The sequence below is a fragment of the Ochotona princeps genome, chromosome 11, assembly GCF_030435755.1.
Source record: "Ochotona princeps isolate mOchPri1 chromosome 11, mOchPri1.hap1, whole genome shotgun sequence".
Classification (NCBI taxonomy): Eukaryota; Metazoa; Chordata; class Mammalia; order Lagomorpha; family Ochotonidae; genus Ochotona; species Ochotona princeps.
The window spans coordinates 40302583-40315957 of NC_080842.1; the positions used below are offsets into that span (position 1 = coordinate 40302583).

The 13375-nt window shown below is 42.1% G+C and overlaps 1 protein-coding gene across 5 annotated transcripts in view; it reads right to left on the bottom strand.

Annotated features, from left to right (window-relative positions):
- Positions 1-13375, bottom strand: part of FBXO16 (F-box protein 16) — a 61136-nt gene that overhangs the window by 19747 nt on the left and 28014 nt on the right. For 4 of the 5 annotated variants that reach the window (XM_058670066.1, XM_012931291.2, XM_058670065.1 and 1 more), the window contains 2 exons: positions 8873-9079; positions 5005-5169 (listed from right to left, as the gene is read on the bottom strand). In XM_058670066.1, the coding sequence (XP_058526049.1) occupies positions 5005-5169; positions 8873-9079 (372 nt within the window). Of the gene's footprint in view, positions 1-5004; positions 5170-8872; positions 9080-10088; positions 10130-13375 lie in introns of those variants that run through there. The other variant, XM_058670068.1, reaches the window with a different exon arrangement.

Sequence of the window (13375 nt, forward strand, 5' to 3'; positions counted from 1 at the left end):
GTATTTCTGAGAATTTCAGAATCATGAATGGGTGTTGGTGTAGGCTAAGTGCTTTTGTTGGCATACACATATTAAAATGCCTATATATATATATGTCTCTTTTATTAAGTGAATTATATTGATTGGGCTGACAATCTTAAAACAAATATTTGAGAGGAAGGAAAATGTGGCAGAGAGAAAGAGTTCTTACTAATGAACTACAACCTCATGGTCCACTCCCTGGGTGCCCATAACAGCCCTGGAGAGCAGAAGCTAGGAACTAGGGATTCAATCCAAGTCTCCTAAGTGGGTGGAAGAAACCCATTTATTTGTACTGCTTCCTCCCAGAGTGTGCATTAGCAGGAAGCTGGAGTCAGGAGCTAGAGGCGAATCAAATCAAGGTTACCTGATCTGGGGCTCTGAAGTGCCAGAACCACCACCTTAATCATCAGGACAAATGCCCACCCCTGTACTGGTGTTCAATTGCTATGCCAATTTGACTTTCCTTGGATCCCATTAGGTCAGCATTATCATTCTTTTTATGTATTACTGGATTTAATTTGTTGATACTTTTAAAGGACGTTCGCATTCTATATTCATGAGGGATATTGGTCTATGGTTTTGTATCCTTTCTTACAAAGTTTTGTCTTGTTTTGATATAAGAATAGAGGGTTGGGAATTAGTTCCTCTTTACCTTCTGCAGGAAGTTACATAGAAGTGTTATTATGCCTTCTGTAAGTATGTGGGAGAATTTGCCAATAAAGTGCTGGGATCTGGAGCCTTGTAGTAAGTTTTAAACGTATAAATTCAATTTAAAATCAATACAGATGTCTTCATTTAAAAAAAAGATGAATTAACTAATTTGAAAGGCAGTGTGACACAGAGAAAGACACACACACACACAAACACACACAGATCTTCTGTCTGCCAATTCACTCCTCAAATGACCTCAACAGTAGGATCTGAAGCCAGGAATCAGGAACTGCATCTTGGTCTCTCACTATGGGTTGCACGAACCCAGGTATTTGGGCCAGACTCCACTGCCCTCCCAGGAACATTAGCAGAGAGTTGGATTGGAAGTGGAGCAGCCAGGATTTGAACCAATACTCTGATATGGGATACCAGTATCATGGGCAGTAGCTTAAGCAGCTGTGCCATACCAGGCTCTATTCATATTTTATATTACATACTGAGTCAGTTTTAGTAAATTGTATTTTTCAAGAATCTTGTCCATTTATGTCACTAAATTTAGTCACACGTAATTGTCTACAATTTTCTTTCATTTTTTTTAAGATTTAATTTTTTCTGAAAGACAAATTTTTAGAGAAAAGGTGGCCCCGCGGCATGGCCTAGCAGCTAAAGTCCTCACCTTGCACGTGCCAGGATCCCATATGGGCGCCGGTTCTAACCCCGGCAGCTTCACTTCCCATCCAGCTTCCTGCTTGTGGCCTGGGAAAGCAGTCGAGGACGGCCCAATGCTTTGGGACCCTGCACTCACGTGGGAGACCCAGAAGAGGTTCCTGGTTCCAGGCTCCAGATCGGCGCAACACCGGCCATTGCGGCCACTTGCAGAGTGAAACATCGGATGGAAGATCTTCCTCTCTGTCTCTCTCCTCTCTGTATATCTGACTTTGTAATAAAATAAATAAATCTTAAAAAGTTTTTTTTTAGAGAAAAGGAGAGACAGAGAGGGAGAGATTTTCCATTTGCTAGATAACTCCCCAAATCCCCAAGCCAATCTTAAGCCAGGAGCCAGGAATTTTCTCTAGGTCTCTCATGTAGGTGCAGGGGCCCAGGAGTTAAGCCACCCTCTGCTGCCTTTCCATGCCATAAGGCAGGAGTTGGATCAGAAATGAGGCAGCCGGGGACACAAACTGATGCCCATAAGGGATGTTGGCACTGCATGTGGAGGGTTAATCTGAAGTATCACCTCACCAGCCCTTCAGAATTTTCCTCATTCCTGATATTAGCACTTTGTGCTTTTGTAAAATATTTATATATTTATGTACTTATCTACTTATTTGAAAGGCAAATTAACAGAGACAGAGTGATCTTCAGTCCATTAGTTCATTCCCCTAAATGGTCACACTAGTCACATCTGGGATAAATTGAAGTCAGGAATCAGGAATTCCTTCTGGCTCTCCCAGGTGAGTGGTAGAAGCCCAAGCACTTGAGGCTTCTTCTGTTGTCTCCCAGCATGCACATTAGCAGGAAGCTGAGTCAAAGTGGAGGGAGGATTTGAACTCTGGCACTGTGATCTGGGATGCAGGTATTTCAGGCAGCAGCTTTACCCATGGCAACACAACAACCCCCTAGAGTCTTGTTGAAATCATGATTGCTGGCATGGGTAGAGCAGAGCATGCACAGATCATCCTGTTTGAAGGCTGGGTACTAGTATTAGCCACTGTCATTTGCTCATAACATTTTTTAAACTATGCTGAAACACACATTGGGGTAATGAGGGTTAATTGTGCTATACTCCAGTGGTTGCCTGTGTTCACATCATTGGAGTCATCCCAGAGACTTGCACATCTTCCACAACTATGTCTGGTGCTGACAACTGACTTGATTAATCTTTGTCAGATGACTTCATTAATTTCTGTCTTTCTGACTTGGGTCTGTTTCTTTAACAAAAAAATAAGTTTCATATAATAAAGTATTCCTCACAGAAATTTCATGCCAAACAAAAAGATATTTTCATTACCCAAATTATCATTTTAACACAGAATTATGCACAAATGTTTTATAGGAAAGATAAAGCATTAATGTCACAGTTTTATGTGTAATACTCAAAACCTCTTTTCATTCTACTTGATTGATCAACTTTCTCTCTTCTGCCCCATAATAACTTGAACTTCAGCTATTGAAGGCTATTTCTTGCTCTTCAACTTCAATCAAGATTCAAGAAGTTTTATTAAAGAGTCATAATTATGATAATCAAAAAAATTTTTTTTCAGGCCGGCATGGTACCCTAGCGGCTAAAGTCCTTGCCTTGCATGGCCGGGATCCCATATGGGCACCAGTTCTAATCCCAGCAGCCCCATTTCCCTACCCAGCTCCCTGCTTGTGGCCTGGGAAAGCAGTCGAGGAAGGCCCAAAGCCTTGGCATCCTGAACCTGTGTGGGAGACGAGAGAAGCTCACACTCCTGGCTTCAGATGGGCTCAGCTCCAGCCTCTGTGGACATTTGCAGAGTGAACCAGTGATGGAAGCTCTTTCTCTCCTTCTTCCTGTAAACACCTGCCTTTCCAATAAAGATAAATCTTAAAAAAAAAAAAAAAAAATCCAGAAGGGGAGGGGAGTAGATGGAAGAGGTTAATCAGTTGGCAGCTAAAGGCAGGAAAATACCAAAGGGGCATGTCACATTCCTGAAGGCAGCTTCCTATTATGTGTCTTCACATCTGAAGAGGCAGCTTCTGCAATGCAGCCTCCTGTTTCCAGGACTAAACCTCCTGTTCTGTCCTCCTGAGCCAGGCCGTATCACAAGAGCATGTCTTTTGGAGGGAGTCATTCTTTTTTTTTTTTTTTTGAATGACAAAGGGACTGAGAGATAAAAAAAAAAAAACCCAAAGATAAAGATCATCTCTTCTCACTGGTTCAGTCCCCAGATGCCCACAACAGCTGAGCTGGGTCAGGCTGAAGCCGGGAACCTAAAACTCAATCCAGGTCCACTCAATATGTGTGGTAGGGACTCAATTACTTGACCCATCACTACTGCTTTCCAGGGTGCACATGAACAAGAAGCAGGAATAAAAAACAGAACCATGATTCAAACCCAGGCACTCCAATAAGGAACACAGGTATCTTATCCACTGCGCCACTCACTCATTCCAGAAGGGGTAAGATTCTAACCAAACAAAAAACAGGGCTTTAACTGCTGGTAAAGAAGATACTCTTCCAACTGTTACCTAGCCTTGCTGCTGAAAATTACGGAAACTTGTCCCAGGGTCCATTATTTGTAATAGCTCAATAGACTCTTTTTATTTCAGAGGCCCCTAAGTTTCAGGAATCTTGGTTTACAACTTGAAAAAAACACAATAAAATCTCAGCCTGAATGAGCAGGTTAATGTGGACTATTTGTGTTTCCAAAAAATTCTTCATTTTTACAAAGATTCGCTGGTTTTTTTTTTTTTCAGTCAGTAATAACTCTGTGGTTTTAAAAACATCTTAAAATTTTAATTTGCACATCATTTTTCAGGAACTCATCTATTATCCAAAATCATGCACAAGACTGCATGTGTATATATATCATGCCTTGAACAAAGGGCTCATAAAAATTTTCCATAACTTATCTCACCAACAGTATCTATGAGAATGAACAGAATAAAGGGGCTGGTGCTGTGACATATCTGTAAAGCTGCCATCTGTGATACTGGCACCCCATATGGGTGCCAGTTTCTGTCCCAGATGCACCATTTCTGATCCAGCTCCCTGCTAACAGCCTGGGAAAAGCATTGGAAAACAGTCCATGTGCTTGGTTCCCAACACCCATCACAGAGACCTAGATGAAGCTCCTGACTCTTGGCTTCAGTTTAGTTCAGCCCTGAGCATTGCAGCCACTTAGGGAGTGAACATACTAATGGAAAACCTCTCTCTCTCTCTCTCTCTCTCTGTAATTCTGCCTTTCAATTGGAAAAGTAGATTTACAGAGAGAAGAGACAAAGATCTTCCAACCACTGGTTTACTTCAGCCAGAGCTAAGCTGAAGCCAGGAGCCAAGGAGTCTCCTTGGGTCTTCCACATTGGTGCAGGGTCCCAAGGACTTGAACTATCTTCCATTGCCTTCCCAGCCCCCAAGCAGGGAGCTGAATGGGAAGTGGAGCAGCCAGGACATGAACAGCATTTGCAGGTGAAGGATTGGCCTCAGAAAATAACGGCTCTCAAGGGAAAGCACTTCTCAAAAGAGAATTTTGAAATCGTAGTGTTTCCTTTGAACTACTTCACTTCCATTTTGATCATTCATTCTTAGTTCTAGAATTTATAAATAGCTAATGTGTATAAGACTGTTGATTTTTGTCCCAAACTTACTTTTGGCTTGGTAATATGAAGTTCTTTCACCATTTGAATGTAGTGCTTTTTCCATATGCCCTGCTCAAAGGGAGTTGGGGAGAAATTGATGCACCAGTTAAAGCGTAAGCATTTGAGCATCCAGATCTGGTCCAGCTCAGCCAAATTCTTCCAATGCCAGCTCACCTGAAAAAACAAGGACAATTAACAAAAAACAAAAACAAAAACAAAAATACCTATTTAGTGCACATGTCCCTTTCTCTGTCACTCTTTTTATCATTTTCCTTCAGTTCACAGCTCAGTTAACTCTGGCCTAAGGTGCTTTTTATCTAGGCAAGATATTTTATTTTAATTTCTATTCAGAATTAGAATGGTAGCCAAATAATGCTTATTGAATGCCCGTTTACCAACCTCATAGTAAACCTTGAGAGGTACACATAATTATTAGCTTCACATTGCATATTACAAGATGGAGGCTCAGACAAACGTTGAAAGTTTCCTAAAAGTTCCTTGAAAGTTATATATGAAGGTTATGTAAACTCAGATCTGTACTTCTAAAAATTCTTTTTGTGATGTTTCCTTTTTTCTCCATTCCTTTACTAAATAAAAATTTCAATTAAATACAACATAATTACTGATGCTATCTGGAATGTCATATGCAGCATTCAGGATTCCACAAAGCATAAAGAACTTGTTCCTCGGGCTGGCACAGTGGCTCAATTGGCCAATTCTCAGCCTATAAGTGCCAGCATCCCATATTGGCATCAGTTTGTATCCTGAAGGTGCCACTTCCCATGTAGCTTACTGCTTATGGCCTAGCAAAGCAGTAGAGGATGGCCCAAGGCTTAGGTATCCTGTACCCATGTGAGAGAACCAGAAGAGGTTTCTGACTTCAGATTGCTGCAACGCTGACTGCTGTGGCCATTTGGAGAATGAACCAGCATATGGAAGACTTTTCTGTCCCTCTTCCTCTCTGTTAATCTTTATTTCCAATAAAAATAAACAACTCCTCAAAAAATAACTTGTTCTATACCTTCCATTTCCATTGTGTTATGACCAACTCCACACATCTAGCCAACAGTGAAGGTGGTCCTACCATATGTAATGGTAGTTCTAGTAATTTGCCCCAAGTGGCCATGATAGCTGAAGCAGAGCTGATCCGAAGTCAGGAGCCAGGAGCTTCTGCTGGGTCTCCCACGTGGGTGCAGGGCCACAAGGTTTTAAGCCATCCTGAACTGCTTTCCCAGGCCACAAGCAGGGAGCTGGATGGGAAGCAGAGCAGCCAGATAGCAAAGTGGCACCTACATGGGGTCCTGGCACATGCAAGGCAAGGACTTCAGCCACCAGCCTATGGCACAGAACTCTAGGAATCCTCTTAATCATAAGCATTACAAACCTAGTTTCGATATTAATTACATAATTGGTAATTTTTGTGTGCCAAAACAACAAAATCAGTCAACCCTTTAATGGCCTTTCTACCCACACATATCCATTAATCCATCCCTTTCTTTCTCCTTCCAATTCACTGTTTATCAAGTTTCTCCTGTGTTCGGGACTATTTTATGTACTGAAGATGAGCCATCAAGGACACGGGGAGCAATTAGAAGAAACAAAAGGGTCATGAGCTGGAAGGAGTAAAAAGGTTAAGAGCTCTGGCAGAGCCCTACAGGTAGAAACAGAAATCGCACCCAGTTTGTTCAACCCAGAAATGAAACAGCACTTGCCTTTATCTCTAAGTGGCAGCCTAACTGAAAGTTCAACACAGAGATGGAGTTGGGGATGGGAGGGGGATAGATAAGGATGAAAACAATGTCTCTCAGGTCTCAGTCCTGTCCTCCTTCCCATTAGACCTTGTTTTGACTTAAGTACTGAAGTTGCTTTTTTCCTCAAAGGCACATGAGGTTTTTGTTTTGTGTGTGTGTAAGTGCACACACACATACACACACACAGAGTTAAGACAGACAAAAGAGCTTTGAAAGGTAGCAGGAGCTTTCAAAACTGTGACAGATCTCCCTGGATTACCCATCTCGTCTCTTTCCATCTTTTACAAACAGCTCCCGGGTGTTATGGTGCCATGACTTTACTATTTACTCTAAATCTAGCTGAAGATCAATGGCCTGTATCTTCCTCACTGGAAATGATGGGAATAAGACATGCTGTGTTCTTACAAGGTAGGACATACAGGACATACAGCTGATTTAATTAGTGATTTTGAATTTCTAATGTTAACATTCTCATTATGAAAAATTTGGGAAATTCTGAGCAGTTTAAAGAAAAACTCCATCCAGCAAAGATTACATGATTAAGGAAACAGAAATTCCTTTTCTTTCTTTCTTTTTTTTTTTGCAAGTCATGGTAAGCAATAAAACTAGTTACCTTTTTCTCTGTTCTTTCAAAACATGATTTCTAATTGCTGTTTAGTAATTTATCACAGGGCTATAAGATACCATAACTGGGCATGTCGATTGCTGTTTGAAAAATTATTTCATTTTTTAAATAGGTCACATGAGTACATTAATACCAAATACAAAGGGGCACACAATAAAAAAATGAAGTTTATTTTGCATCTCCACCCCGTAGCCACCCATTCTCCTTCCTGGAAGTAATGCCGGCCACCAGTTTCTTCTATGTTATTCAAGAAATATTTGAGCAGTTTATTAATGAATAAGTATGTATTCTTTTTCTTTCCAAAATAGTAGGCCAGTATTGCACATCTGCTTGTTTGTTGTTGTTATTTATTTGAATGGAAGAGGGACACAACACAAATCTTCTATCTGCTAGTTTGCTTCCTAACAACAGCCAGGGCTGAGCTGAAGTTAGGAGCCAAAAGCCAACTGGAAGTCCATCATGTGGGTGATAGGAACTCAAATGCTTGGGTCACAACTGATGCCACCAAGCTGTACTTTAGCAGGAAGCTGAATTGGAAGTGGGGCCAGAACTCAAACCCAAGCACTCTGATATATGAGATATGGGCTTCCCAAATGCATGCCACTATTTGCTCTTTTCACTGTAACACGTGCACGTGTTCGACATTTTTTTTTTAATTGTTTATCTCATCCCCTCCTGGCAGACATTTTTGTTGTTTGCAGCCTATTGCTATTACAAACAATGCTGCAGTATTCTTACACAGTTATCAGGCAAACCAAGCAGTGAAACTACTAGGTCAAAAGAATTTTTATCTAAAATGTTACTACTACTGAGTGATTCTGCATAGCTGCTGTACCAGTTTACCTACCAATAATTTTTGCTTCCCTATACTATTTCTAATATAGAATACTCATTGACTTTACAATGAGCCAGGGAAAAGAACAGGTAGTTTACAGAAGCAGAAATGCAAATGTCTCTAAAATATGTAGGAAACTTAGCATCATTGTGACATATATCTTTCATAACTGTGATTGAGATGCTATTTACAAAGGGGAGAAAGAGAATCTTCCATTATCTGGCTCATTCCCCAAATGCCTGCAGTAGTTGCAGCTTGGTCAGGCCAAAGCCAGAATCAGGAAGTTCATCTGAGTTTCCATTTGAGCAGCAGGGGCCCTGGTACTTAAGTCATCACCTGCTGCTTCCATGAGCTGGAAGCTGGATCAGGAGCGAGAGCAGGACTCCATCCCAGGAACTCCAATACGGAATGCAGGCATCCTAAGTGGTGGCTTAACCCACTGTGCCACCTCACTTGCTCCTAAACTTATCACTTTTTAAAGATTTATTTTTTGAGCTACAGTTCCACACACTCAGGGATTCCCCCTCAAACTTACCTTTTAATTTCATTCTCCATGAAGTTTCTGCAGCACCCTCACATATGTCGGTTTCCTCTTTCCCCCATGCCCTTTTCATTGCATTTCAGAGTGTCTTAAGGCTCCCCTTACTACTACCTATAGGACTTTACCTGTGCACAGCGACAAAGGCTTCGGGGGTCCAGGAAAGAAAAGATGTATAAAGATAACACCCTTGGAAGCTTGGTGGTAAAATCCAGAGCTTCTGCTGGGATTTTTTCCTGCAGCTTTCGACAGCAGAATTTCTGCTGTGACAGGGAGCAGCGCTCCAACAAGCCTGTGAGGATTCTTCTCCTTTGAGAGTCTGTCCACTTGTCAAACTGGAGAAACACAACACAACACAAAGAGCTCCAGGTGCAGTCTAATACCAGAGACTTGCTGTGAAGAAGTGACAACAATGGCATCCAAAGCAAGTTTGGTGATTTGGTTCTAACACATATTATCCCTTTCTTTCCCCCACCGATGCATTCCAGGTTTTGCCACCTACCTGTCCTCTCCAGATTTACATGTTGGAGCATCTGCATAACCTGAATGTGTACGTGGAGGTGCACTTGATGTCAGAACTTGCAGTTACATAAGAATGGTAAGTTTGGGAGCTGGCCATGGGTGTAAACGAAGAAAATATGCACTTGTAAAATAGTTTTAAGAGAAAGCACCTGGGCAGCTCCTCTCCCTTTGAATAGTTTCTCCATTAGCTCATTGTACTCAAAACTCAAGGCTAGATGTGAACTCCTGAATTTATAATTGGATTTAAGGGATAAGACGGGGTTAAATATTTATAGGAATGGGTAATGACTGATATGATAGAAGAAGTGTGGGTGGAGGAGTACTTGGAACAGAGAGTACAAAAGGGGGAATAGATGCCAAAAGAATCCAAGGCACCTCCAACAACAGCTCTAGCCTGCTGCACAGTTTTACCCAGAGGCTACTAACATTATGGAACAGCTGACCAGCCAAAGTAAAAGAAAGGCTTTTGGACCCGGCGGCGTGGCCTAGCAGCTAAAGTCCTCGCCTTGAAAACCCAGGGATCCCATATGGGCACTGGTTCTAATCCCGGCAGCTCCGCTTCCCATCCAGCTCCCTGCTTGTGGCCTGGGAAAGCAGTTGAGGACGGCCCAATGTATTGGGACCCTGCACCTGCGTGGGAGACCCGGAAGAGGTTCCTGGTTCCCGGCATCGGACCGGCGCGCACCGGCCCGTTGCGGTCACTTGGGGAGTGAAACATCGGAGGAAAATCTCTGTCTCTCCTCCTCTCTGTATATCTGACTGTAATAAAAATAAAAATTAAAAAAAAAAAAAAAGAAAGGCTTTTAAGGGAACAGCTCCTACCAGCTGAGCCAGCCACTTCACCAGCATTCACATCTCTCTCTCCTTCCTCTCAGCCCATTAGGGAAGAGAAAGCAGAGAAGTTTGGGCTGGCTATATTTTCATGTATGAGTATTGCATCTCTGTATAGATATTTAGGATAGTTACTAAAAAGTAAGCAGAATTTTATAGTGACTTTTATTTGAATCATGAAATATGCTGACTACCGGGCCCGGCGGCGTGGCCTAGCAGCTAAAGTCCTCACCTTGAACGCCCCAGGATCCCATATGGGCGCCGGTTCTAATCCCGGCAGCTCCACTTCCCATCCAGCTCCCTGCTTGTGGCCTGGGAAAGCAGTCGAGGATGGCCCAAAGCTTTGGGACCCTGCACCTGCGTGGGAGACCCGGAAGAAGTTCCAGGTTCCCGGCATCAGATCAGCGCACACCGGCCGTTGCGGCTCACTTGGGGAGTGAATCATCGGATGGAAGATCTTCCTCTCTGTCTCTCCTCCTCTTTGTATATCTGACTTTGTAATAAAGTGAATAAATCTTTAAAAAAAAAAAATATGCTGACTACCTAAATAGGTACAGAAAGCAAAAAATAAACTTTTTCAAATCTTATGACTTACCAACTTTGTTACAGTCATATAATTAACTAAAAAAAATTTTAATGTGTCTGAAAGAGATAGACACGGAGAGATTATTTTTTCATCTGCCGGCTCATTCTCCAAATGCCAGAACAGCCATGGCTAGACTAGGCCTAGCCTGGAACCAGGAACTTCTTCTTGGTCTCTCATCTGGATGACAGGGACCCAAGTCCTTGGGCCAGCATCTCCTGCCTCCCAGAGTGCACGTGAGCAGGAAGGTAGAAGCAGAGGCAGGACTCCATCCCAGGATCTCTGACATAAGATCTGGGTTCAACGCCCCTTCCCTTCTAAATTAAAGTTATTCACTATTACTGATCTCTTCAGTGACCCACAAATCTCTCCTTGGAAATTTTCCTGAAACGGAAAAAAAAAAAAAAATGAAAACTTACACTACAAATACTACAGGAATAAAATCAATATATGCTTCCTGATTTCTTCTTTCTTGGTTTTTGCACAATCCAGAGGTCCAACTTGTACAAAAAGTGACTTCTTTCCCAGTTTTGGGCGGCATGGATTATTAGGAAAACAAGTAAAGAGAAAGTAGATCAGAATGGCTGGGGGTAAGGGAAGGATCAAGTTCAACAAGCCAAACTGATCTATAAAGTGAACAGCTAAGGGGCAGGTGAGAGGCTTTGGCTTAATGGCACTTAGGGGGATTCGCAACCACTATGATTGCCTCTCTAATAGTTACAATGAGAGAAGCAGAGTGAAGGAAAGGGATTTCGGGAGTACAGCTATAAGTTCAGATAGGACCTCCTGTGATTTTCTTCAAGAGATAAAATGAAGATAGGAATTAGTTTTTTAAATTACTTGGGGCAGTGCAATGTGACTCTGTAGAGACTAGACTATGTGGGAACACAGGATGATAACAATTACAAAGGTTTTTTATGAGCTAATTATTTTCCCTGTGAGAAATCAGAGATAACACAAAATGCTTAACAGTAGGGGATCAACTAATCAAAGTGTAAGGGTGGGTCTAAGAGTGGGCGATGGGAGCTTGGAACGAATATTAGGGGGTCTCATTTCTATTTTCTATTATGTCTAATACTCACCGGAAGTATTTCAGCTTCATCTTCTATTTATACATTTTCTATTTGAGCTCCAGTGTTGTAAAGTGAGTTAAGTCATAGCCTGCAATGCTGGTATCCCGTATCAGCAACCTAGTTCAAGTCCCAGCTGCTTTGCTTCATCTCCTCATCCCTACGAATGTGCTTGACAAAGCAGCAGCAGATAGTAGAAGAGCTTGGGCTCTACCACCCCAAGGGAGACCTGGATGGAATTCCTGGCTTCAGCCTGTTACTGATATTTAGAGAGTGAACTAACAAATGGACAACCTCTGTCTCTCTCTTCTCCCTGTCATTCTGCTTTTCAAATAAATAAATTGTGAAAAAGAATCATATCAACATTGTAGTGAAAATCACACAACATGGCCATCTGACTACTGCAGGCTGAATACTGGTTTGGATATTGACTGTTCCTGCAAAGGCCCGGTTGTTAAAAATCTGATCCCCACAGTTTTATGTTAACGGCTGTAAGCAGGGGGAGGGTGGAAACTAAATCTAATCATGGTGCCTGAAGGTGGGCATTTCGGAAGTGACTTGATTGGCTTGGGTTGTGAGTGGAGAGCCCCTGAGATTAAATCCTGGTGGCTGTAAGAGACCACATTGATATCAACACACACGTGTTCTCCCTCGCCATATGATGCACTGCCACCACCAAGAAGGCCCACACCAGATGTCCTGCCAATGCAACAGCCCCATCTTCGACTGTGAAACTGCAGAAAAGTGAGGCAAAACAAGCCTTTTCTCTTCATATGGCTAGTTTTCTGAGGTACATCAGTGTAGTGGCAAAAAGCTAATACATGGATAAAATTCCTGAGTGCATGACTTGCTGTAGCAATAGTACCAGCATTGTGGTAGGTGGGCAAAGCCACTGCCTGTAATGTGAGCATACCATACATCTGCCGGGTTGCATCCCAGCCTCTCCACACTGATCCCCAGCTCCCTGCTAAAGGTCTGGGAAAAGCAGTAAAAGATGGGCCAAGTGTTTGAAGTCTTGCACCACGTGGCAGACCTTGATGAAGCTCCTGACTTTGGTCTAACCCAGCTTTGGCCATTGTGGCTATCTGGGGAGTGAACTAGCAAATACATTTCTCCTTCTGTGTGTGACTCTGACTTTCGAATAAAATATTTTTCTTTTTAAAAAGGTGGTTATTAAAATGCAACCACAATGTTAAATATCATACGCATGTGGGTTAAGTCAATGCAAAAAAGAAAAGATATGTGCAAAAACTTCGGATAGAAAACACCCAGTTGCTATGCTTGTGTGTTGTCAGGGATGGGAAGCACACTCACGATATCTGAGGCTAGCCAATCTTTCCTTGGCACCGAAGAGAATGGGTACCGATTACAGAATGAGCGATTTAAATGAATGTAAAAGAATATAAGGATTATAAAATACTCAGGGAGTCTATAAAATAAAACATTAAAACACTTTCCTCTAGAGATAAAAAAGATAATTACATTGGTTCCTCATTTCTTTCTCTGATTACAATGGTCAAAGGTAATTTATATTTGGCTTTGAGAGGTGTTCCTTGCCTCAAGGGATTCTCCTTTCTAACTGTGTTTGTTTAAGCTAATAGCAAACGAATTTGCATTCCTTGAAC